Source organism: Panthera pardus, unplaced genomic scaffold (genome assembly GCF_024362965.1).
Source record: "Panthera pardus isolate Hobbes unplaced genomic scaffold, ASM2436296v1 HiC_scaffold_12, whole genome shotgun sequence".
NCBI lineage: Eukaryota > Metazoa > Chordata > Mammalia > Carnivora > Felidae > Panthera > Panthera pardus.
The window spans coordinates 48827635-48854645 of NW_026526677.1; the positions used below are offsets into that span (position 1 = coordinate 48827635).

The 27011-nt window shown below is 36.6% G+C and overlaps 1 protein-coding gene across 5 annotated transcripts in view; it reads left to right on the top strand.

Annotated features, from left to right (window-relative positions):
• SBF2 (SET binding factor 2) overlaps positions 1–27011 on the top strand; it is a 479282-nt gene that overhangs the window by 378295 nt on the left and 73976 nt on the right. For all 5 annotated transcript variants that reach the window (XM_053899995.1, XM_019456278.2, XM_019456281.2 and 2 more), the window contains 3 exons: positions 15238–15408; positions 23346–23608; positions 26034–26206. In XM_053899995.1, the coding sequence (XP_053755970.1) occupies positions 15238–15408; positions 23346–23608; positions 26034–26206 (607 nt within the window). The remainder of the gene's footprint in view (positions 1–15237; positions 15409–23345; positions 23609–26033; positions 26207–27011) is intronic.

Below are 27011 nucleotides of genomic sequence, written 5' to 3' on the forward strand. Positions count from 1 at the left end.
CTTAATGAATCACACTGGCTGTCTGTCACTCATTCTCTCACAACCACAGTTTCAAAATAAAACCTTGGAAAATGGAGGCACTGAAGTAACAGTTGCAGTTACTTCACCCACTGTTGACTGTTCTATGGATGCAACCTACAATTTGAGTCTTTATTTGGTCGTTGACAAAGGCCTTAAATTTTTGAGTCAAAACTTCAGTAAAATTAAGAAATTTAGGCCCTAAGATGTTGATTCTGTTGTTTATAGGAAATGCTTTCAAGACTTACTTTGCTTTTCATAGTTCTAACAAAATAATTTAATGTGTGTGTGTTTTTGGGGGGTGGGGTTTTTTGGGTGGTTTTTTGTTTGAGGTTTTTGTTTTGTTTTTTTCTTTTTTTTTTTTTTTTCCTCTCTGGAAAAGTTGAGTAGATGGAAACTATGAAAGGAAAAGATGTACTACAAAATTGTAAGTCAATAGTTCTGTGGTTTCTGCTTTCATCTAGTAAAAAGAAGAAAATAGTATAAGGAAGAAGTTCATTTTTCTTAGATTATTGGTAGTAAAATTCAAGTTAAAAATCAGAGTTTGCTAATTGTGTTTTTCCTCTAGATTCTCTTTCTCATCAGAATAATCTCTCAAATAAAGATAATATCTAAATTTAATCAGAAGTTTTAACTGTTAAGTTTAATCATGCAAGGAAAGAAATGTGCACTTTCAGGGGATTCACCTTTGTAGTTTTATCCTGATACAGTAGTGACCTGTTACATGTATGTTAGAGCTGGATGGCCATAGTCAGCTTTTTAGGTGCCTAGCCTGCCTTGCTGCCTCTGCAGGCCACTAAAACTGCTTACTGTTTTACCCAAGCAGGTGCTTAATTTTTCCAGCATATCCATGACTTCCCACATAGGCTTTTAGCTAGTGTACTATTACCTTGTACAACTATGCTACTGCCTGCACTATGTCTTTGAACCCCTGGCTGCTGCTTTTTATTAAATAGATATTAAGTGTCAGGTTGCTCTGCTAAGTGTTTTACATATTGAATCTTGCCACCCCCATGGGGCAGAGCTACCCTTAAATGAAGTTAGCACAGTATACCATAATCTTAGCTTTGCTTCCGTAATGTATCTTCTGAATTATCAGACAGTGGTAATGACTACAGCTACCATTCATAACTAAGCTTATTTTTTTTTCTTTTTTACTGTGGTAAAACATACATAACATAAAATTTACCATCCTGACCATTTTTAAGTGTACAGTCCAGTGGTATTAAAGACATCCACATTGATGTGCAACCACTGTCACCATACATCCCCATAACTCTTCTCAAGTCGTAAAACTGAATTTCTGTACCTATTAAACAATAATTCCCCATTCTTCTTCCCCCAGCCCCTGGCAACTACCATTATACTTTTTGTCTTTACGATTTTGACTACTCTAAGTACCTCATGTCAGTGGAATCATACAGTATTTGTCTTTCTGTAACTGGCTTATTTCACTAATCATAGTGTCCTTAAGGTTTATACATGTTACAGCATATTGCAGAATTTCCTTCCATTTTAAGGCTGAGTAATATTCCATTAGTATGTGTATATCACATTTTGCTTATCCATGTATCCAGTCGATGGACACTTATGTTTCTTCCACAGTTTAGCTATTGTGAATAATGCCACTATGAACATGGGTATACAAATATCTTTTTGAGACTCTGCTTTCAATTCTTTCGAAGTAGAAGTGTTAGATCGTATGGTAATTCTTTTTCTAAGTTTTTGAGAAACCACAATATTGTTTTCCACAGTAGCTATACCATTTTACATTCCCACCAGCGATACACAAGACTTCCTCTTCTTTATTTCCTCACCAGCACTTGTTATTTTCTGGTGTTTTTTTCTAGTTTTATTGAGAAATAATTGACATATTTCACTGTACCAGTTTAAGATATATAACATGATTTTTTATTTATGCATTTTTAAAATTTTTGTAATGGAAGGATGGTTGAATAAATGTTACATTAGTGTCAGATGTACACACAGTGATTCAGCATGTCTGCACATTATGCTGTGCACACCACAAGCATAGCCACCATCTGTCAGCATATAACACTATTACAATACCATTGACTATATTCCTTATGCTGTGTCTATTATCCCCATGACTTTCATTCCATAACTGGAATTCTCTATCTCCCATTCCCCTTCACCCATTTTACCCATCCCTCCCACCCTATTTTCTGGCTTTTTTTTTTTAATAGTACCTATCCTAATGGGTGTGAGGTGGTATTTCATTGTAGTTTTGATTTGCATTTGCCTTATGATTAGTGATGTTCAGCATCTTTTCATATGCTTATTGGCCATTTGTTTATCTTCTGTGAAGAAATGTCCACTCAAGTCCTTTGTCTATTTTTGAATCAGGGTGGGGTTTGTTATTTTTAGTCTTAGAAGTTCTCTGTATATTCTGAATATTAATCAGAACGTGATTTATAATATTTATCAGAATATGGTTATCATGTATATGATTTGCAAATACTTTCTCCCATTCTGTGGGTTGCCTTTTTACTCTGCAAGTAGTGTGTTTGGGTGCACAAAATCTTTATTATTTCTTTTTTTCTTTTTAAGTGTACTTAGAGAGAGAGCACAAGGAGGGGAGAGGCAGAGAGAGAGCACAAGCAGGGAGAGGCAGAGAGAGAGGGAGAGAGAGAGAATCTCAAGCAAGCTCTGCATTGTCAGCGTGGAGCCCAACACGGGGCTCAAACACATGAACCATGAGATCATGACCTGAGCCAAAACCAGGAGTCAGACACTTAACTGACGGAGCCACCAGGCGCCCCTTTGGATGCCAAAAATTTTTAATTTTCATGAAGTACTATTTGTCTGTTTTTCCTTTTGTTGTTATGCCTTTAGTGTCCTATCCAAGAAATCATTGCCAAATACTATGTCCTAATATTTTTATACTGTACTAATCCCCCCACTTTAGACCTTAGTGGCACACTATAAAAATTGCTTTATAGTGATTGCTTCAGATCACTGAAAATACACCCCAAGTCCTAGAAAGGTAGTTTTCCCTTAATCTCTGATAAAGTGGAATCCAAGAAGTATGAGCTATTTTCAGAGTGGCTACCCTATTATTTTTATCTAGGAACAATATTCATTTTCATCAATGGATAAATAAAGGTTACTTTAGAACATGTGCTATTTGGAGGCGCCTGGGTGGCTCAGTCAGTTAAGCAGCTGACTTCGGCTCAGGTCATGATCTCATGGTCCGTGAGTTCGAGCCCTGCGTCGGGCTCTGTGCTGACAGCTCAGAGCCTGGAGCCTGTTTCAGATTCTGTGTCTCCCTCTCTCTGACCCTCCGCCGTTCATGCTCTGTCTCTCTCTGTCTCAAAAATAAATAAACGTTAAAAAAATTAAAAAAAAAAAAAAAGAACATGTGCTATTTGGAGTAAATATATAGCCTCTGTATTTGTCACTTCATCTCTGGAATCTGCCAAGCCAAAAGGGCCTGGGCATTGGAACCATTAATTCATGCCTCTTCCACCCTCACTCATTACACCATTGCCTTGTTTTGAATTTGCAACTGTCCCACTTGCTGGTTATAATGTATTATCCTTTTAATATATGCTAGATTTGATTTGCTAAAATTGTGTTTAGAATTTTTGCATCTATATTCATGCAGCATATTGATATAATTTTGTAATGTCTTCTGGTTTTTTAATCAGAGATAACACACTCATAGAATGAGTTGAAAGGTATACAGTCTTCTTTAATTATTTGGAAGAGTTTGTGTTGAATTGGTGCAAGTTCCTTCTTAAATGTTTGAGAGAGTTTTTAGTGGAGCCATTTGTGTTGGGGGCTTTCTTTGTGAGAAGACTTTTTACTACAATTTCAATGTCTCTAATAGATAGGAGCCTATTCAAGTTATGTTTCCTCTTGAGTGAGGTTTGGTAGTTTATTTCTTAAGGAGTTTGTCCATTTCATCTAAGTAGTCAATATTGTTGACATAAAGTTGTTCATATTTCTTTATGATTTGTTTTAAATATCTGTAGAATCTTTAGTAATGTTACTTGTGACATTGGTAATTTTGTCTTTATTTCTAATCAGTCTGGCTAAAGGTTTATTAATTTTATGAATCTCAAAGAACCAGCTTTTGGTTTTATTGGTATTTTTTACTTTTCTATTTTCTGTTTCACTGATGATTGCTGTAACCTTAATTCCCTTCTTTTGCTTGCTTTGACTTTAATTTGCTTTTTTTTTTCTTCTAATTTTTCTAAGTATAAGCTGAGGCCATTGATTTGAGACAATTCTTCTTTTCTCTCACAGGCATTTAGTGCTGTAAATCTTCCCCAAAGAAATGGTTAGTGCCATCCCACAAATTCTGATATGTTTCACTTTCATTTAGTGCAAAGTATTTCCTAATTTCCCCTTTTATTTCTTCTTTGATCCATGAATTATTTAGTTTCTATATTTGGAGATTTTTCTAGCTAACTTTCTATTATTGATTTCTTTTTTTTTTTTAATTTAAATTCAAGTTAGTTAACATACAGTGTAGTATTGGTTTTGGGAGTAGAATCCAGTGATTCATCACGTACATATGACACCCAGTGCTCATCCCAACAGGTGCCCTCCTTAATGCCCATCACCCAGTTAGCCCATCTCCCTATTCACCTCCCCTCTAGCAACACCCAGTTTGTTCTCTGTATTTAAGAGTTTCTTATGATTTGCCTCCCTCTGATTTTATCTTATTTTTCCTTCCCTTCCCCTATGTTCATCTATTATGTTTCTTAAATTCCACATATGAGTGAAATCATATGATATTTGTCTTTCTCTGCCTGGTTTATTTCGTTTAGTATAATACACTTCTAATTTAATTCCATTTTGGTCAGAGAATATATTTTGTGTGATTTGAATCCCTTTAAAAAATACATATGTATATTTTAATTTTTTAATTTTATTTAAATCCAAATTAGTTAACATGTACTGTAATAATTATTTCAGGAGTAGAATTTAGTGATTCATCACTTGCATATAGTACCCAGTGCTCATCCCAACAAGTGCCCTCCTTAAGATTTATTTTATCACCCACAATGCAGGTTTTCTTAGTAAATGTTTTGTATGCATTTGAAAAGCATGGATATTTTGCTATTGTGCTATTAAAAAATCAAATCAGATTAAGTTAGTTGATAGTATATCCTTCCTGATTATTTTTTTCTTACATTTCTAGTATTTAGAGAGATTAAAATCTCCAACTATAGTTGTGTATTTATTTCTCCTTGCCTTTCTATCAGATTTCATTCATGTATTCTAAAGATTTCTTACTTAATACATAAGTACTTTGGGTTTTATGTCTTCTTGATTAATTCTTTACCATTAGAAAATTATCTTTATTTGCACTAATATTCTTTACTTTGAAATCTAAATCTTCTATTAACATAGCCACTCCAGTTTTCTTTTGAATAGTGTCAGCATACTATATCATTTTTGTCTTTTTTTTAAGTAAACTTGTATTTTAGAGTATTTAAGTAAACTTGTATTTTAGAGTATTTGCACATTTACCAAAAGTTGCAAAGGTAACAGGTAGTTTCCACACATCCTCACCCAGCTCTTCTTGTCAGCAACCTTTTTCTAATGTTTTATTAAGATGTAATTCACATGCCATATACAATTCATCCATTTAAACTATACAATTCAGTGGTTTTTAGATACTTTTCTTCCATCACAATCAATTAAAAAATTTTTTTATTTGAGTATAGTTGACACACAGTGTTATTAGTTTCAGGTGTACACCAGAATCAATTTTTTTTTTTATTTTTTAATATATGAAATTTACTGTCAAATTGGTTTCCATACAACACCCAGTGCTCATCCCAAAAGGTGCCCTCCTCAATACCCATCACCCACCCTGCCCTCCCTCCCACCCCCCATCAACCCTCAGTTTGTTCTCAGTTTTTAACAGTCTCTTATGCTTTGGCTCTCTCCCACTCTAACCTCTTTTTTTTTTTTTTTCCCTCCCCCTCCCCCATGGGTTTCTTATGTGGATCCTGAGAAACATACCAGAATCAATTTTAAAGCATTTTCATTACCACAAAAAGAAACACCATAGCCATTAGTTGTCACTATCCATTCCACCATTTCCCGAGCCTTGTGCTATCACTAATCTACTTTCTGCCTCTGTGGATTTGCCTGTTCTGGACATTTCATTTGTATGAATGAAATTTTACAACATGTGATCTTTCATGACCAGCTTCTTTCACTTAGCATAATGTTATCAAGTTTCCTCCATGGTATATAGCATGTATCAGTATCTCATATGTTTTATCGCCACATAATATTACATTGCAAGTCTGTACCATATTTATTCATCAACTGATGAATATTTGAGTTGTTTCCATTTTTTAATTAAGATATCATTCATGTACCATAAAATTCACTTTTTTAAAGTGTGAAGGGGGCTTTTCCTTCTCTAAGTAGTGTGGCGTTTCAGCTTATCGGTTCTTCAGAATTTGCTACTGCTTATAAATCCACTTCATGACTTCTAAAATTTTATTAATCTCCCTGATCTCTTGTCTTTTTTCTCATTCTCTTTGCTCTTGTATGTTTTGCCATTTTTTTCTTTTGTGGTCATTTCAGTGGGGTTTGAGGAACAAAAGACTATTCAGTCTGCCACACTTACTATTTTTTTTAATTTTTGAGAGAGAGACAGAGACAGAGAGACAGGGCATGAGTCCGGGGGTGAGCGACAGGGAAGAGAGGGAGACACAGAATACAAAGCAGGTTCCAGGTGCCGAGCTGTCAAAACAGAGGCCAACGTCGGGCTCAAACCCATGAACCGTGAGATCATGACCTGAGCTGAAGTCGGACATTTAACTGACTGAGCCACCCAGGCGCCCCTAATCTGCCATATTTAATAAAAAGAGCCCTTAAAATTATTTTTGAAGAAGGAAAATAAATTGTCAAAATTCTACTACTTTTACTTCATTTTCATTTTGCCTTTTTCCTCCCACTCTTTGTATACTTATGGATACAATCATAGCATATTTGGCTGATTTTCTTAAATGTAGCATAAGTACTTCTTTCATATAAGCATCACCATATAACTACTTTAATGGCAGAATAATATTCTTTGGTGTTAATAATGTTCTGTCATTTACCTAACCTTCCTTCTCCATTGTTAGGCATTAAAACTGCTAACTTTGGAGGGGGTATAGCTATTAAAGATAATGCCATAATAAACATTTTTGTTGAGCTTTTAGGGCATTTGCAAGTACACATAGTGAGATCTGTGACTCACCAAATTTCTCAATTTCCTGTGCTGGGACCCACAGATGCTTTTCTTCTTCCATTCCTTTTGTAGTCACACCTCAGAAAAAACACCTTGATGTGTATCTACTCACTTCTTTGCTGACTGTGTTCTCCCAATCAGGCCCTTAATCTTCCTGATTTACGGTGCTGTTATAAACAACATTATGAGGTGCATCAGTCTTCACATGTGGAGTTCTTATCTCTCTATATAGATTATAAGCACTTTGTAGACAGAGGTCCCATAGTGCTTGGTATTGAGTTAATGAAAAGCACGAGTTTACAGTAAACACTTATGGATAGATTATTTTGCTTTGTTCCTAAACAGGTTTAAGAATAGTTAAATGTGTTTTAAAATCCATGAGTTCAGGGGTGTCTGGATGGCTCAGTCGGTTAAGTGTCTGACTCTTGATTTTAGCTCAGGTCATGACCTCACAGTACATTGGTTCAAACCTGACATCAGGCTCCGTGCTGACAGTGTGGAACCTGCGTGAGATTCTCTCTCTCCGTCTCTCTCTCTGTCCTTCCCATGTTCTCTCTCTCTCTCTCAAAATAAATAAACTTTAAAAATCCATGAGTTCAGAAAAATATGAATAAAAAAAGAAAAACTGGTCAACTGTGATGGATGCTAGAAAATAATGCATTGTTTTTAAAACTGATAAATGAAGGGATAAAATCTTGTATTTATCCGGTACAAATTACATGTTCAGGTCACCAAACAGTTGATGAATAGGAAATTTCTCTTTACAGAAATACTCTAATAAATGAGGAAATGATGCTAGAATGAGAATATCACTATTTGATTATTCCTAATGAGTAATGAATCTAAGCATTGACCATAAACAACCTTTAACATCACAAAAAAGAGACAACCATATATAGAAATACAATCCATGAAGTATTCTTGCCAAACAATCAAGCCTGAATCCCATCAAGCCTCTAGATCCAACTGCCACTTTTCAGGAAATACAGAGGACAAAAGAATATGTCATATGACACCACTGGGATGTAGTCAACAACCACCAGACTAATGGAAACTATTGGATAAATGATCCAGTTTCTTCAACAAATAGATTGCAAGTGAGAGGGAAAATAAGAGAGAGAGGGGCACCTGGGTGGCTCATCAGTAAACCATCCAACTTTTGATTTCACCTCAAGTGAGGATCTCACAGTCATGGGATCGAGCCCTGCATCAGGCTCTGCACTGAGCATGGAGCCTGCTTAATATTTTCTTCTCTCCCCCTCAGTCCCTCTCCCCTGTTTTCATTCTCTCTCTCTGTCTCTCTCTCTCTCTCTCTCTCTCTCTCTCAAAAAAAAAAAAAAGAGAGAGAGAGAAAGAGATAGGTGGTAAAGGAACCTATAGATTAAAACTTAACTCAGAGATATAACTAATAGTAATATATGGACCATATTTGGGTCCTTCCTGAATCAAACTAATTGTGAAAAAAAAAAACAACTTTTAACATTTATAAGGTAGTAAAAAATTCAAAACCTGACTAGCTATCTGATGTTAAAGAATTATTTTTTTAGTAGTGTATTTGTAAAAGACTTGCATGAAATAATTTCTCACTGGAAGAATAGCCAATGTATCAATAACCCCAAAATTTATTTGTACAGAAAACAGTGGGAATTAATTATCATATTTCTTAGGCCCCTCTCAAGTATTTCCAGGCACTATTAAATGGTACTGAAACCAATAATCAAAGTTGACAGTTGACATGTGTGATAATGTTTATACACTATTATTTAACATAGCAAAAAGTTGAAAACAATACAAATGTCCATTAACAGGAGCAAGGAAATGCTACATATTCGTGTAATGGAATTCCATACCGTAGTTAAATTGTGCAGTAATTACGAAAACAGATTCTGGGTTTGAAACTGTTAAGAAACTGTCTAGGTTTGAATCCAACTCTAGTTCCACCACTTCCTGGCAGTTTTCTTTTGGGTAAGATACTTGGCTCTCTGTGCCTCAGTTCTTTCACCTCTAAAACAGGGGTAAAAATCTCAGTGAATCATAAGGTTGCATAAAGACTAAGTAAGTTGATAAGTGTACATAGTGAAAGATCAGTGTAGATTAGTTTTAATAATAATTATTATATACTATTATTACCTGAATAAGTCTAGCATCATAATATGTGAAAAAACAAACTGCAGAAGAAAACATAATATGGTAATATTTATATATATGTATAAAAACCTGTGTGTGCCTGGGTGGCTCAGTTGGTTAAGCATCTGACTTTGGCTCAGGTCATGATCTCACGGCTTGTGAGTTTGAGCCCCACTTTGGGCTCTGTGCTGACAGACAGCTTAGAGCCTGGAGCCTACTACAGATTCAGTGTTTCTCTCTCTCTCTCTCTCTCTCTGCCCCTCCCCCACTTGTGCTCGCTCTTACTCTCTCAAAAATAAATAAACTTTAAAATAAAAATAGAAATAAAGTTTTAAAACCTGTAAAAAAAAGGGGGGGGGGGTAGGAGATTTGGATCCTATCTTGTATTTTTAAGAATACCAAACCCAGGCAAAGGACTTGACAACAAGCTTGTATTTTGTTCCTACAAATGTCAAAGTCAAAATTGATTTGACATCTGATCTCTTAATATTTTCTCTTAGTATTTACTAAGCAACCTAATACAGAGAATCTTTGGAAGGATAAGTGGTTAGGGGCACCTGGGTAGCCCCTTGATTTTGACTCAGGTCATGATCTCGCGATTCGTGGGTTGAGCTCTACACTGGGCTCTGCACTGATACCACAGAGCCTGCTTGGTATTCTCTCTCTGCTCCTCCCCCGTTTGTGTGTACATGCTCACACGAACACTCTCTCTCTTTCGAAATAGATAAATAGGGACACCTGGGCTCAATCAGTTAAGCGTCCAACTTCAGCTCAGGTCATGATCTCATGGCTCGTGAGTTTGAGCCCCACATATCAGCTCGGAGCCTGGAGCCTGCTTGGGATTCTCTCTCTCTGCCCTTCCCCAGCTTGTGTGTGCGTGCTCACACGCATACTCCCTGTCTTTCAAAATAAATGAATAGGGACGCCTGGGTGACTCAGTCGGTTAAACGTCTGACTTCGGCTCAGGTCATGATCTCACAGCTCGTGAGTTCAAGCCCCACATGTCAGGTCGGAGCCTGGAGCCTGCTTCAGATTCTGTCTCCCTCTCTTTTTTTCCCCTTCCCCACTCATACTCACTCTCTCTCTCAAAAATAAACATTAAAAAGTAAGTAAGTAAATAAATAAATAAATAAATAAACTAAAAAAAAAAGAAAGATAAACGGTTAAGGACTTCAACCCTGTTGTTCCAACTACTGAAATTGGCACATCAGATGAATGTACTGGTGAATGAATGTACTTCTTGTGCAGAAATTGTGCCTGAATCTTCTAAGTAATCTGGGAGAGGTTTAGACCATTATGGAATTGAGGTTACTTGCACTAGTCAATCTTAGAGTATAAGGTAGCAGAACAGAAAAAATTATAGTAGATTCTCACAATCACCCTTTTTTTAACTATTTGGATTTACCATTCTGTAAATTGCAATGACTAATGCACACAGTATCCTATATACTATAAGCCACTCTGTTTCTGCCCCTTCTGAGTTATATGTTTACAAAGAGTTTGTTGTGTTTCTTCTCAATTATGTAGTTTAATTAAATATTGCATAAGTCAATGAAATATAAATTGTATACTTTGAGAAGCATCAATAAGGGGTAAAATGAAACCTACAATATAATCCTTGTCAGGCCAGTGTAAAATCATAAAAGTAGTGGTTGGCACCATCCCCAAACTGTGCAATGAAGTATACTTGTATTCCAGCATCAGAGGTAGATTCGAAATACCCAGCAACTTAAACAATAAATATTTGTATTCTGCATTATTCTTTAAGACCATTACATATTTGTGGAATCAATCCTACCAGCTAGCTTTTTTCCTGAAATCTGGTTTCCCTCTACGCCCCCTAACTGGGTCCTTGGGCCTGGAGAACAAGCATGTCTAGCCAGACAGACCTTAGACCGACCCCTCATACTGACATCTTAACCTTCCCCTTGACCAACTCGTCTCTGAAATGATTTGTGTCCATTTATTTAGATTTGAATCTGGCCTGCTGGTTGGTAAGCCTGGTGATTTTATTCTCCATACCCTATCCCATGCTGAATTTCCTTTGAATGCTTTGTGGAAAACGAATGGCATTGTTTATTTAATCTAGTACCTTCAGGGCTATTGTTTTTTTCTAGATAAGGAAGTCAACATATTCTTAAACATCTCATAAAATTGCATGGCAAAATATCACTTGTTTTTTTAGGGCAGAACCATAAAAAAATATTAGGAAATATAAAATAAATATTGTTGCCAAAATTGAAGGGAAAGAGAGCTGTCATTTGACAACAGCATTCCCTACCATGACCACCACCACCACCATTGCACTCTCAGTGTGGATTAGGTCTCATGTTTGTACAAAACAAAAGGTCATGAAGTTGGTATATGGGCCAATTTGAGAAACTATCATAGGAAAGTTTTCTCTTCAAAGAAGTTATTAGCGGGAGATAGTTTCATAGATAGGTGCTTATTTTCTTTGTTTACAAATACTACTGTTACAGAAATAGTGAATTGGAGACTCTAAACAATCTCATTGTATCCTTCTCCAGATAATTATAATACAGTTTTGTGGAATATCTCAATTTTTATATCTTACAGAAATGATACTGAACAGCAGAAAACCTTATTTCTCATCCCTTCTACTCAGCTTGCTGTATGACCTCGGGGAAATCCATTTTTTTTTCGTAGGGTCTCGCAAATACACAGTGAAGACATGCAGCATTCACCTTACCACCCAAGACCAGCTAGACTACAAAGCTCCATTTTTGCAGTTCCTATCTAAAGCCCTGATAGAATGTGAGCAGAATAAGGTGCTACTGCCCTCTGCTGGTCCTAAGAACACACCTGCCCATCAGTGTGTGGGCTCTCCCATCCTAACAGTGAGGGACACAGTGGCCCTTGCCTGTGGTTGGAAAGACATTGCAGGAAACCACAAGGAAGGAGGAAGGTTTCCTATTTGGAAAAATAATAATAGTTGAAGTATTGGGGAATTAATGATTTATTATGCATATATCAGATGCCATAGCCATGTGTGACTGCCTTGCCACCAAAAAGTATCCTATAATCACTTCCCCCCCACTACAGTGTCTCACCTGGAAACAGTTGTGGGTGCTGATACTTGGAGCCACTGTCACTCTATCTTGGAATATATACAGGCCACTTTTTTTTTGGAAGATTTAGGAGAGTTTTTGCATATTCATTTTTAGTTTATGAATAAATAGGAAGATAGTAATTCATATGTGCCAAGGAAAGTGAATATGCAGCATCAGTAAGAAAAATGCTGAAAAGGAAAGGCAGGGCTTCATTATGCTCTCAGATCCCTAAGGAACTCTGTCAAGTTGTAATAAGAGATCTAAAGTTAATAATAGCTTTTTTGGTGTGTTGATGATCCTAAAAGTACTTTATGTGAGAAACTGATAAGGATTTGCTAAGAGCTCTGTTTTTCTGAGCTCATCTATATTAATTTTGGAACTCTAAAATTTAAAAATTTTAAGAGCTGCTGTTTATTATCTTGCATTTGTAAGAAATGGTGCTGCTTCTGACTATACTTACAGGAAAGGGAACTGAGAATTATGCTTTTATCTTGTTTGAATTTCATGCCTTTAAAATCTTTCTTTTTTTTTTAATGTTTATTTATTTTTGAGAGAGAGGCAGAGCGTGAGCGGGGGAGGGGCAGAGAGAGAGGGAGACACAGAATCCGAAGCAGGCTCCAGGTTCTGAGCTGTCAGCACAGAGCCTGACAAGGGGCTTGAACTCACAAACCATGAGATCATAACCTGAGCTGAAGTCAGACCCTTAACTGACTGAGCCACCCAGGCACCCCTAAAATCCCTTTCAAAATAGGTCTGTGCACTGCTACTGAGATCATTATTAGTCCTTAGAGTGCTGCAGAGCAAAAAAAAAAAAAAAAAGTGCAACCTACATCCCAAGTATCTACAAGCAGAGTATAGGAGGAACGTGGGATTCACATTGTCTGTGACTTCTGCTTACGTACTCCCAGAACCACACACATTTTGCCCAAGATTCCCCAATGGTAGATGGTAACTATGTTTTAAAGGAGTATATAGGCATTATGAAGATCAACAGTGATCCTCTTGCAGCTTCCCTTTGGAGAACTCTTGATTTTTGTTTTACAGCCAATCTCAACTTATAGTCACCTGATTGGGAGTTATAGTCAATCATCTCAGCAGCAGTACATAGTCCTAGCTTGAAAGGGACTTACACATGTGATACAGAAATACATAGACTCTCATAGGCAAAATCACAGCCATCCCGCTTCCAACTAAATAGGTGCTACATTTTGTGGTATGCATGATGCCTATTCCAGTTCTAGGTTTAGTCTGCTCTAGACCAAGAAGGAAATTAGCATGTATTAGAATATCATTTTTACCAGGTATCTTATTCATCTGTTATACATCCCTAAGAAATGAACCAACTTTTGCTACATAACTCTTATATATATATAACCTTAATAGTAATCTTCAGTGTCCAACATTCCAAAAGAAGAGAAGTAATCTTATTAAATTGCTTTAAAAACCTTATCAGAAACCTTAGTCCTAATCATTGAAAACAGATGAACTCAATTCCAAAAAATAAAATGAACAAAAATTGTCTATTGAGAACATTACCTGCTGTTTGCTGAGAAATTATCAATTAAAAAATTTTTGAAATATCTTTAACCTTTAGAGATGAAAGCCAGTAGCTATGGAAAGATTATTTAAATCATTAACTGGAACTGACAATATGAATCACATGTGAAAGTAAAAATACAATGTTAATTAAAATCATACCAGATCCTTCAAGGCAGAATATTACTTTGGGAAACAAAACCCTGAAGTGCAGGAAAAAAACAGCAGTGCTAATTAGTACTTAACTTCTTTTATGATGTTTTTTGCAAGACAGTTTGGTATACAAAAAAGAGCAGGGGCTTTGGAACCAAACAAACTTTGGGCTTGAAAATCGTTTTTACTACTTATGTAATTTGTTATTTGGCTTTAGGCAATCACTTAAACCTCCCTGAACTTCTGTTTCCTCTTCCTTAAATTGGCAATAATAAGGTGCATCTTATATTTAGTATTAAGTGAGATATGTAAATATTTATGAAGTGCCTCAAGTGCCTGCAGAGTTAGTTTTCCTTCCTTCTATTGTAAATCACAGAGTAAGGTTTACTCTTACTTTGAAGCCCAGCAGGAAGTCCTGGAAAGGAAGGTTTGGTTTGAGATTACCTTCCCTTGACCAGTCTTGGTTACCAGAAAATGCCATTGAAGTGCAGGACATTCTGCTAGGGAGTATGTGAGGCAGGCAGCAGTCTTGGTGGGGAGGTAATGGGCTAGAGTGACCAGTAGGGAGGGTGTAATTCTTCTTGAGTCCCAAATGCATGACACGCCCTCATTCTGTGTGTAAGGCCACACTGCAGGTTCACTCACATTTTAATTAGTGCCTCCCCCCCAGCAAAATGTACTCTAAAACCAAGTAGAAAAAAATTTAAATTATCTGAAGCTTTATGTTTAGGTTACGATGGATTTCATTTACATATCCTAATTGTAATAAGAGCTACCAACTCCAAAGTGCCAGGTACTTTTCATACATTCTCTAATTCATATAATAACTTCGATTTCTAGCTGATGCTAAAATGTCTGTGAAGTGACTGAGACCCTAAAGGATTTCATAGGAAGCCCAAAGTTGCCAGCTATAAAATTAATATGTTTAAAAAAAGAAAGGAGAAAAATGAATAGGTTGCTGATTGCTAAGCTTGTACTGCCATAAGGTATTGTTTAGGTAAACCCTTTGATAACATCTATGATCAACCATGACCCCTGTAATTTTCTGAACCTTCATGACTTGGTCAGCCCTGTGATGATATGTATTGTGTGTTCTCACAGAAACTGGCCCCTGGAGTCAGCCAGTTTGCTTACACCTGTGTGCAGGACCACCCCATTTGGACGAATCAGCAATTTTGGGAGACAACCTTCTACAGTGCAGTGCAGGAACAGGTTCGCTCTCTGTATCTCTCAGCCAAGGAAGACAATCATGCCCCATATCTGAAGCAAAAGGTAAGAGAAGAAAGGTGCTGGTGTGGGACTGGGATCTGGCTTCAAGGAAAGCTTATTCAGATATTCCCAGGGCAAAAAGAAACCCAAGCACTTTCTACCAGTGCATTTAAGTTTCATTTTAGGGAATCCTGTCGTGACCGTCTTTACTGTGTTGATTTCTGATATTACATTTTTCCATAATAACTTCTTAATATAGTTCTTTAGCATTAGAATTGTTTTATTATATTTTAATAAATAAGAATCCTTTTGAAACAATTATAGGAAGTTGAACAGAAAAAAGAAAATGAAAATACCTGGGCAGATGTCTTTGTGCAATTAACTTTTTGAAGAAACGTCAAATTAAAGTTAAATGACTCTAAAATAAATGTAAAATTCAATAGTTCTTCTCAAAAGTATGTCAGCAATAAGTCTAGTTCTCCTTTTAGGAATATTCTATATGTTTCTACATATTTTATCAGCATCAATTATACTTCAGAAAAATATCAGAATATTTTAAAACAAGAAAATTGTTTTTAATTTGAAAAAGGAGTTTAAATTTTCTGAAATTTTAAAGTGTCATTCACTAAGTGTCTGGTCTTAGGCAATCACTTTACTTCTCTGTGCCTTATTTCCACATTGGTAAAATGAGTAGATAGAATTTTTGTAAGACTTTGATGTATAATACAAGTAAAGGGCACTCAAAAGTGCCTGACACATAGTAAATAATAAATGTTAGAAATTACCAACCTTATTAATTGAACTTAAACCAGGATTAAAGGCTGATTGTCAATGTTGATTCACTTTAAGAGTAATTTTTTAATTTTTTTTTTATTAAGAGTAATTTTTAATTCTACATGCTGGGCTAATACATTACTGATGATCCTTCCCATCACCCTCCATTTTACTTCATTTTTTTAAATTTCAGTGTAATTAACATACATTGTTATATTATTTTCAGGTGTATAATATAGTGATTCAGTAATTCTATATATTCATTACTCAGTGTTCATCACATTAAGTGTACTCTTAATCTCCTTCACCTATTTCACCCATTCCCCCACTCACCTTTCCTCTGGAACCACCACATTGTTCTCTATAGTTAAAGCCTATTTTTTTTGTCTCTTTTTTTCTTTGTTCATTTGTTTTGTTTCTTAAATTACACATATAAGTGAAATCATATGGTGTTTGTCTTTCTCTGACTGACTCATTTCACTTAGCATTTATACCCTCTAGATACATCCATGTTGTTGCAAATGGCAAGATTTCATTCTTTTTTATGGTTGAATAATATATATATATATACACATATACATACATATATATATGTATGTATGTGTGTGTATACACACACACACACACACACACACACACACACCATATCTTTATTCATCTGTCAGTGGACACTTGGGTTGCTTCCTAATTTGGCATTATAAATAATGCCAACATATCAATGCATGTATCTTTTCAAATTAGTGTTTTCCTATTCTTTAGGTGAATACCCAGTAGTGGAATTACTGGATCATTACCACCTGTATACCTGTGTCCTAATAATATTTGACTCCCACATTTACAAGGAAATTATCTCTATTTTAAATTTTTTGAAGAACCTTCATTCTGTTTTCCACAGTGGCTGCACTAGTTTCCATTCCCACCAATAGTGCACAAGGGTTGCTTTTTCCCTGCATCCTTGCCAACACTTGTTGTTTCTTACATCACCCCATATTTTAAACTGACCTTGTATTATGTGAGATAAATGAATTTAGATACCTAACAGGAATTACGTAGTAGTATTCAAGTATTTCTATATCTCATGTAATTTTAAACATTATTTGTCTATTCTTGAGTATGATAAGAACAGAATCATTAATAAAAAATAGCTGACATCTCATATTCCAAACTATTATTCTACACTGCTAGTGTGAATTGTTTACTTAATTTAATGTAAAACTCAGATTTTTCTTTCAAAACACCAAATGTACTTGGGTAAGGGGTAACTATAGCAGATGCAAATTAGTTTGAGGTCATGGTCCAGAAATATTTGGGCTGGCATGGTGCTTTTGATAGTTTTTAAAAGCAGATGTAGTGTAACATTGGTATATCTCAAAAGTATTTGTGGAGCAAACACATGTCACTACTTCTCTGTCCTCTTTTCTAAAGAAGTCTCTCTATGATACACAGATTATATACAAGTGAGACTAGGGACACCTGAGTGGCTCAGTCGTTAAAGCATCCGACTTCGGCTCCAGTCACGGTTTCACGGTTTGTGGGTTTGAGCCCCACATCAGGCTCTGTGCTGATAGCTTGGAGCCTGGAGCCTGCTTTGGATTCTCTCTCTCTCTCTCTCTCTCTCTCTCTCTCTCTCTCTCCCTCTCCCTCTCCCTCTCCCTCTCCCTCTCTCCCCCTCCCCTGCTCACTCTCTGTCTTTCAAAAATAAATAAATGTTAAAAAAAATTTTTTAAAAACAAGTGAGACTAGATATACTAGCTCTACTTAACTTTTCAGCCTACTAGGAAACTCCTCTTTAAAATCCCATTGTCAGACATACCAAAAAGAAAAAAGAAAGAGGATTTTAAGAAGATGGTGGGAGAGAACCATAGACTCACATTGTCCCACAAATACAACTAGATAACTATCAAATCATCTAAAAACCTCAGAAATCAATCTGAAAATGGCAAAACAAACTCCACAACTAAAGATAGAGAAGAAGGCACATTGAAGAAGGTAGGAAGTGCAAGATGTGGCTTGGAAGAGAAACAGATCATGGCCAGTGAGGTAGAGGGAGCTACAGTTGCACAGAAGAGTAAGAGACAAACTTGCGTACCAGGCGTGCATGGGGAAAACAAATCCCCATAGAACTGGCTTAGAAAGTGAGAGGGACCAAATTTCTTGAATTCTTGCAACCAGAAGAGCTTTAAAACATGAAGTTTTAAGGCCAGTGGACTTGGCTCAGTGAGAGCGCAGAGGACACTGGGGCTGCTCTTGGAGAAAAAGCAGGCCAAACAGCCCAAGGACATACTGCATAGAAACAGTAATCTGAAGAAAACCTGGGACACACAGTGGGGAGGTTAGTTGTTCATCTTTGAGTATGTCACAGAGGCAGCATTCACAGAGACCCCTCCAGGAACAAAGGAGCTGGCAGGTGCCATTTCCCTTCCCTGGCCCTCAGCATAAACACAGAGCCACCTGTGGGAACCAGTGCAGCTACCTAATTTTCTTACTCCAAGCCCCACCCCCTGTACTCAGTGGAACCGCCTTCTTAGCCCCAACCTGGTAGGTCTCCTCCCCTAGAGGACCAGCTCAAACCCCTGCCATTACCATCCCCATCTGTAAGTTTTGTGAGGACTCGGTTGCGGTGGCAGCAGCAAGAGGCGTCATTTCACAAGCAGACCAGAGCATACCTAGTTACAATGCACTGCAGCCAGGACACAACAGCAGACCACACACAGCACACACTGGAGGTATCTGGAAGCACCGGGGCTGGGAAAATAGGGGACACTACATTGCAGGATACTACAGAACTTCATAAAGCCATTATCCTAAAAAAACAGGAGACAACTAACTTTTCTAACACCCAGAAACAGGCACAGAGACTTAGACAAAATGAAAAGACAGAGGAATTTGTCCCAAATGAAAAACCAGGACAAGGCCACAGCTGGAGATCTAAGTGACACAGATTTAAGTAACATACCTAGTGGAGAATTTAAAGCACTGATCATAAGGATATTCACTAGATTTGAGAAAAGAGTGGAGGACATCAGTGAGATGATTAACACAGAGATAGGGAATAATATAGCAAAGATAAAAGTCTCAGTAAAGGAAATGAGAAATATGCTTGATGGAATGAACAGCAAGATGGAGGAAACAAAGGAATGAATTAATGACCTAGAAGACAGAGTAATGGAAAGTAATCAAGAACAACAAAAGAGAGAAAAAGAATCATGAAAATTAGAATAGAATAAGGAACTCAGTGACTCCATCAAACATAATAAAATCCATATTATAGGAGTCCCAAAAGAAGAAGAGAGAGAAAAGGGTCACAGAGTTTACCTGAAGAAATGATACCTGAAAACTTCCTAATCTGGGGAAGGAAACATCCAGATCCAGGAGGAATAGAGAACCCTGAAAAAAAATTAACAGAAGCATATCCACACCAAGACATCTTGTAATTAAAATGGAAAATATAGATATAAAGCAAAAATATTAAAAGACACAAGACAAAAGAGGACAGTTACATACAAAGGAAACTTCATAAAGCCATCACCAGGTTTTTTTAGCAGAAACTTCCCAAGCCAGAAAGGAGTGGCATAACATATTCAAAGTGCTGAGTGGGAAAAATTTGCATCCACAAATACTCTATCCAGCAAAGCTAACATTCAAAGTAGGAGGAGAAATAAAGAGATTGATAGACAAACAGTAATTAAAGGAGTTCATCACTACTAAACCAGCCCTGCAAGAAATACTAAATTCCTCTCCATGAGAGGAAAAGAAGGACCAAAAGTGATAGTAGGAAAGTAGGAATCACAAAAGCAGTTAAAATGAATATTTCTATAAAAAACCACTCAAGGAAATCACAAAATAAAAGGATGTAAAATATGACACCATATACCTAAAACATGGGGAGGCCAGGAGTAAAGAATAAGTTCAACCTTAAATGACCATCAACTTAATATAGACTGTTGTATGCAGAAGAGGTTATATGCAAAGCTAATGGTAACCACAAATCAAAACCGCTAATAAATATTCAAAGAATACAGAGAAACAAATCCAAATATATCAGTAAAGAAAACCAGCAAACCACAAAAGAGAGAAAGACAAGAAAGGATCAGAATCTTCAGAAACAACCAAACAAGTAAGTAATAAAATGACAGTAAACACATATTTATCAATAATTACTTTGATTGTAAATAGACTAAATGCTATGCATTTTTCACAGAACCAGAATAAACAATCCTATAATTTAAATGGAACCACAAAACACCCCAAATAGCCAAAGCAATCTTGAAAAAGAAAAGCAAAGCTGGAGGCATCACAGTTCCAGACTTCAAGTCATATTACAAAGCCATAGTAATCAAAACAGTATGGCCCTGGCACAAAAATAGATACATAGGTCAATAGAACAGATCAAAAACCCACAAAGAAACCAACAGTTATATGGTCAATTAATCTTCAACAGAAGAAAAAAGAATATCCAATAGGAAAAAATAGTCTCTTCAACAAATGGTGCTGAGAAAACTGGACAGCAACGCAAAAGAGTGAAACTGGACCCGCTATCTTTCACCATACACAAAAGTAAACTCAAAATTGAGTAAAACCCTAAATGTGAGACCTGAAACTATAAAAATCCTAGAAGAAAGCACAGGCAGTAATTTCTCAGACATCAGCCATAGCAATTTTTTTCTAGAAAGGTTCCCGGAGGCAAGGGAAACAAAAGCAAAAATAAACTATCAAGACTACATCAAAATAAAAAGCTTTTGCACAGTGAAGAAAACAGTCAACAAAACTAAGAAGCAATCTACAGAATGAGAGAAGACATTTTCAAAAGACAGGTCTATAAAAGGTTACTATCCAAAACATATAATGAACTTCTAAACCTCAATACCCCAAAAGCAAATTATTAGTAAATGAGCAGAAGATATGAACAGACATTTCTCCAAAGAAGACATACAAATGCCAAAAGACACATGAAAAGATGTTCATCATCACTTACCATCAGGGAGATATAAATCAAAACTGCAATGAGATATTACCTCATACCTGCCAAAATGGCTAAAATCAAAAACATAAGAAACAGCAAGTGTTGGCAAGGATGTGGGGAAACACTCGTGCGCTGTTGGTTAGAATGCACACTGGTGCAAAACAGTATGGAAGTTCCTCAAAAAATTAAAAATAGAACTACCCTACGATCCAGCAATCACACTGTCACAATACTGGGTACTTACCCAAAGAATACAAAAACACTAATTCAAAGGGATACATGCACCCTGATGTTTATAGCGGATTATCAACAATAGCCAAATTATGAAAGCAGCCCAAGTGTCCATTGATTGAAGAATAGGTAAAGGAGATGTGGTTTATGTATACAGTGAAATATTATTCAGTCATAGAGGAATAAAATCTTACCATTTGCAACTACATGGATAAAGCTAAAGAATGTAATGCTAGGGGTGACTCAGTCAAGTGTCCAACTTTGGCTCAGGTCACGATCTCGTGGTTTGTGGGTTCGAGCCCCACATCGGGCTCTGTGCTGACAGCTCAAAGCCTGGGGCCTGCTTCAGATTCTGTGTTTCCCTCTGTCTCTCTGCCCCTCACCTGCTTGTGCTCCCTCTCGCTCTTTCTTGCTCTCTCTCTCAAAAATAAATAAACATTAAAAAAGAGTGTAATGCTAAAAAAAAATAAGTCAGCCAGTTAAAGACAAATACCATAAGATTTCACTAATATGTGGAATTTAAGAAACAAATGATCATGGGGAAAAGAAGAGAGAAACTGAGAAACAGACTCTTTATGAAGAACAACCTGGTGGTTACCAGAGGGGAGGTGTGTGGGGGAATGGGTGAAATAGGTGATGGGGTTAAAGAGCATACTTATCATGATGAGTACTGAGTGCTTGTTGTATTATGTACTTGTTGAATCACCACATTGTACACCTGAAACTACTATAACACTGTATGTTAATCAAACTGAAATTAAAATTAAAAACTTAATAAAAAATAAAATGTCTCATTACCACCTGTATACCTGTGTCCTAATAATATTTGACTCCCACATTTACAAGGAAATTAGCTCTATTTTTTGTGATTTTGGCCATTCTGTCTCCTCCCAAACAACAGAAGAGAAGAAACACATCAGAGTACAGTAAAACCTTGGTTTGAGAGCATAATTCATTCTGGAAGCATGCTTATACTCCAAAGCACTTGTATATCAAAGCAAATTTCCCCCAAAGAAATAATGGAAAAACAGATGATTTGTTCTACAACCCAAAAATATTCATATAAAAGTTATTATAATACTGTAATATAATATAAAATAATAAAATACAAAATATAAAGAAAAATAAATTAACCTGCACTTACCTTTGAAAACCTTTGTGGCTGGTGTGAGAGAGATAAGAAGGGAAGGGTTATTGTGCGGGATGACTTTCACTATCACTAACAGAATCACTGCTATCTATTGGCTCCATGGAATTTTTTCTTTTCATGCAACTTTAACAAGGAATCTATCCAATGACCTAGAATGAAGCAAAGCATTCCTAAGCTTGTATGGAAAAGCAGAGGACTGTCCATAGGTGCTTTGAAGTGACAAAAAGTACACTAGTGCTAGTTGTAGGCACTTCCAACATTCTGAAAAATCACTGATTTCTTCCAAGCATCTGAGCTTGGGACCTGAGACCAAGCATCTGAGCTTGGGAGACGATCACCCACAATCCCGTAGCAAGAGAGAGACAGAAGAACCATTGGCTCAGTTGTGATCATGTGACATTCAGCATCATGTACTACTCATATTGCAAGACATTGCTTTTATCAAGTTAAAATTTATTAGAAATGTTTGCTTGCCTTGTGGAACACTTGCAGAACAAGTTACGGGCAATCCAAGGTTTTACTGTATTAGTAAGTGCTGCTGGAGTGCATTCATTCATTTATAGGTATTTTGCATTAGCAATTTGTTATAATTAGCAGCTTGGAAGAGGTGGAGCCATAAAGATAAATAAATGCAATGAAATGTTAGCAGTGCAAAATGTATCCATCCATGCTTTGCTGCTGCTTCCCTGAATTCATCACATGGTTCCACTCAAGATTGGCTGGAACTGGAAGAAAAAGGCTAGAATTTGTTTTGTTGTTACATTTTGTTTATATGTTTTATTTTTTTGGACACATAGATATTTATTTAATAGATGGATTATTGAAACATGTTCAATGCTTTCTGAGCTTGTGTGATGTCACAGATTTGCATTGTTTTTTTAGGATAAGCTTCCAGATGACCAGTATCAGGAAAAGACAGCAATGGACCTGGCAGCCGAGCAGCTACGCCTTTGGCCTTCTCTGAGCAAATCAACTCAGCAGGAGCTGGTGCAACGTGAGGAAAGCACTGTCTTCAGTCAGGCCATTCATTTTGCAAACCTCATGGTGAACCTGCTGGTTCCATTGGATACAAGTAAGAATAAGCTCCTAAGAACATCAGCACCAGGCGACTGGGAGAGTGGAAGCAACAGCATTGTCACAAACAGGTACCAAAATGTGCACACACGAGACCTTTCTATTCTTGTCTTAGCAGACAATATAAACCATTTTGAGCAAATACTGCTGTACATATTTCAAAAATTTAAGCATTTTCCTTACCTTCAGACTTGCTCAACTCTTTTTTTTTCAACCCTTCTATATTAAAAGATCTTCACTTCATCTAATTCTTCTTTTTTTTTTTTTTAATTTGAGAGAGAGAGCAGGGGAAAGGGGGTGGGAATGAGAGAGAGAGAGAGAGAGAGAGAGAGAGAGAAAGAGAGAGAGAATCTTAAGCAGGTTCCACATGGAGTGCAGAGCCCCACGTGGGGCTAGATTCTATGACCTAAGCTGAAATCAAGAGTCAGACGTTCAACCAAGCCACCCAGACACCCCTTATCTGACTGTTCTTAACCATCTCCCACATTCTCTTCTCTTTTGTGACCTGGTATTTCAAATGTCTCACCCACTACAGATCAAGCCCTTCAGTTACTTTCTGCCATAGCAATTTACAGAAAGCAGCCCGGAAAATTACTAATCAACTTCTTGCCAAAGTGATTATTTGTTTCTCGGCCCTCCTTTTTTCAGTGTATGCATTGCATTTGTTTATAATCGTGTCCTCAACCATGCCTTGCTCCCAGCCTTGCTACAATGACTGGAGAATCACGGAGAATAAATCCATGGGCTACAAGGCCTAACCGGATTTGGCCCCTGACAACTTCTCTGACTTTATTTCCTATCACTCTTCTGCCAGTAAAACTGTCTCCCTGCTAATGCTAATCCTCAGACACTCTAAGTATAATACTGCCTAAGGATCTTTGTACTTGTTCCTACAGTCTGAAATACTCTCCCTGAAATAGTCACAACAATCACTCCCTCACTTCATTTAATTCTCTGGTCATATGTCATCTACTTAGAGAGGCCTTCCTGACTTCCTTATCTTAGTAGCATATCCATCACTCTTTCTCCTACCTTGCATTTTTTTCTTTCATGACACTTTCTACAACCTGATTTATTTTCATATATTTGCTTATTGTATGATTCATTCATTGCTGTACCCCCAGCTCTTTGCATATAGTAGACACTCACTAAATATTTGGTTGAACATGTGATTAAATGAATGAATAAATGAACTGCATACCGAACAGTAGTGAAACTCTAACCTTTTAGGTCTTCAGTGATGCTCTAACATCCTGGTAGTTCTTCTCTCATAAATCCTTCTCAGACTCTTTCAGGCAGCTTCTCTTCTCTTTCCATTTTCAATCCCTCTTCCAGGCTCTTCATACTCTCTTAGAAACTCATCCACAAGCTCACATCTGTGACCCCAATTTCTCAATCCCCCTATCCCAGATACTTAATTTTTGTCAAGAATACTTGAGAGCTTCTGGTCTTCCAGGCTAGTCTACTTTTTGTTGTTTTGAAGTCAGTCTTTTGCACCATGCAGTCAGCTGCACAGATCTCTTATTTCTTCCCGCAGAGAGTTATTTTATGTGAACAATGTAACCTGGGCCTTCATCACTTCAAACTATAGATAACCATGCTCCTTGAAAGTCTGCCTAGTGAGTGGCTAAGGCACTCAGGTTCTTTAATGTTTTGGTATGATGTGAGGCCATATTCCCTGTTTAGCTTTTCTTTAAAGCTGATTCAGCTAATGTGGTTGAATTTGGAGGAAAAAGAACTGAGTAGGTTAGAACAGGCAAATGAGTCTTTCCCATGGTTAGCAGTCTAAAAGAAGGCATGGAGGCAGGAGTAACTATTGAATAGTGGGAACCGAATAAGCAGCCAGGACAGGGATGGAGCTTTTACATCTACTCCATTTCAAATTTATTCCCTTCTGTTGCATGATTTTATCACCTGCAGAAGATCGATGGCTTCACAGTGACTAAAAGGGTTGTGGTTCACTCAAAGAGATAAATATTGTCAAGAGAATGGTTCATAGGTCAGTTTGGTTCTTCCATTTGGAAAAATATGCTATATTCTGGGAAAAATTCCTTTACTTTGTCCACCAGAGAACATGTCCCCTAGTTATCAGAGGCCAAAGATAGCCATATTACTTTGTCTGGCTCCATGTAGTAATTAAGAGAGAACAGGGTTTTTGTTTTGTTTTGTTTTGTTTTGTTTTTCTGTTTTTTTGTTGTTGTTTTTATGGGTTTTCTTTTAGAAGGTTCAAGTATCAGAAGGTTCAATAAATGAAAGAGTCTATTTTTGTTTTAGTTTCTGTGGTTCCTGAGTTCCCTTTTAGGAGAATGACAGAAGGTATTTGTTATAAAAACAAATCTGGGTCCAAAAGACAATGCCTGACAGTAGCTTTCAAATGCAGGCAAGTAGAATATCATAATGAAAGCAAATTTAAATTGCTATGGAAATTGACTGTGATAGATTAGTCATTTGTTACATTTGAGTACTGACCATGATTTCTTTCCTTGACTTTCTCAGTATTGCAGGAAGTGTAGCTGAGAGCTATGATACAGAAAGTGGGTTTGAAGATTCAGAGAATAATGACATCGCCAATTCTGTTGTGCGATTCATTACCCGATTTATTGACAAGGTTTGCACAGAAAGTGGAGTTACTCAGGATCACATCAAGAGCCTTCATTGCATGATACCAGGTAATCAGTTTGCAGATTAAATTAGAGAACCAGAATATTGGAGATAATTGGGTGAGAATTGTTTTTAGGGGTTTACTTTTTTTTAGCATAATACCTACAATATTTGTCTTCAATGTAGTTTAGCAATAATATTTATTTATGTTCTAATTAAATTTTTTAACATTTCTAAATTGTGGTAAAATATGTGTAGCATAAAATATGGCACTTTAAACTATTTTAAGTATAAAATTCAGTGATATTAATTACTTTCACAGTGTTGTGCAGTCATCATCACTGTTACCAAAACTTTTTAACCACCCAAATCATATCACACTCTGTGCCCATTAGTCAGTAACTCCCTATTCTCCATCCCCATAGCCCCTGGTAACCTCTATATCTCTGTGAATTTGCCTTTTCTAAATATTGCATATAAGTTAAACCATATAATATTAGTCCTTTTTTGTCTGACTTCTTTCACTTAGCATAATATTTTCAAGGTTCATGCATGTTGTAGCAGGTATCACAATGTCATTCCTTTTTATGGCTGAGTAATACTCCACCATGTGGATATACCACATTTTGTTTATCCATTCATCTGTTGACGGACATTTGGGTTTTTTTGCCTTCTGGCTACTATGAATATTCACATACAAGTATCTGTTTGAGTCCTTATTTTTTATCTTTTCGGTATATACCTAGGAGTGGAATTGCTGCATCATATGGTAAATCTGTGTTTAACTTTTTGAGGAACCACCAAACTGTGATTAGTTTTTAATTGTAAAATATTCAGGATTTGTATTCTGCTTATTTTGTGCTCTTTCATTTT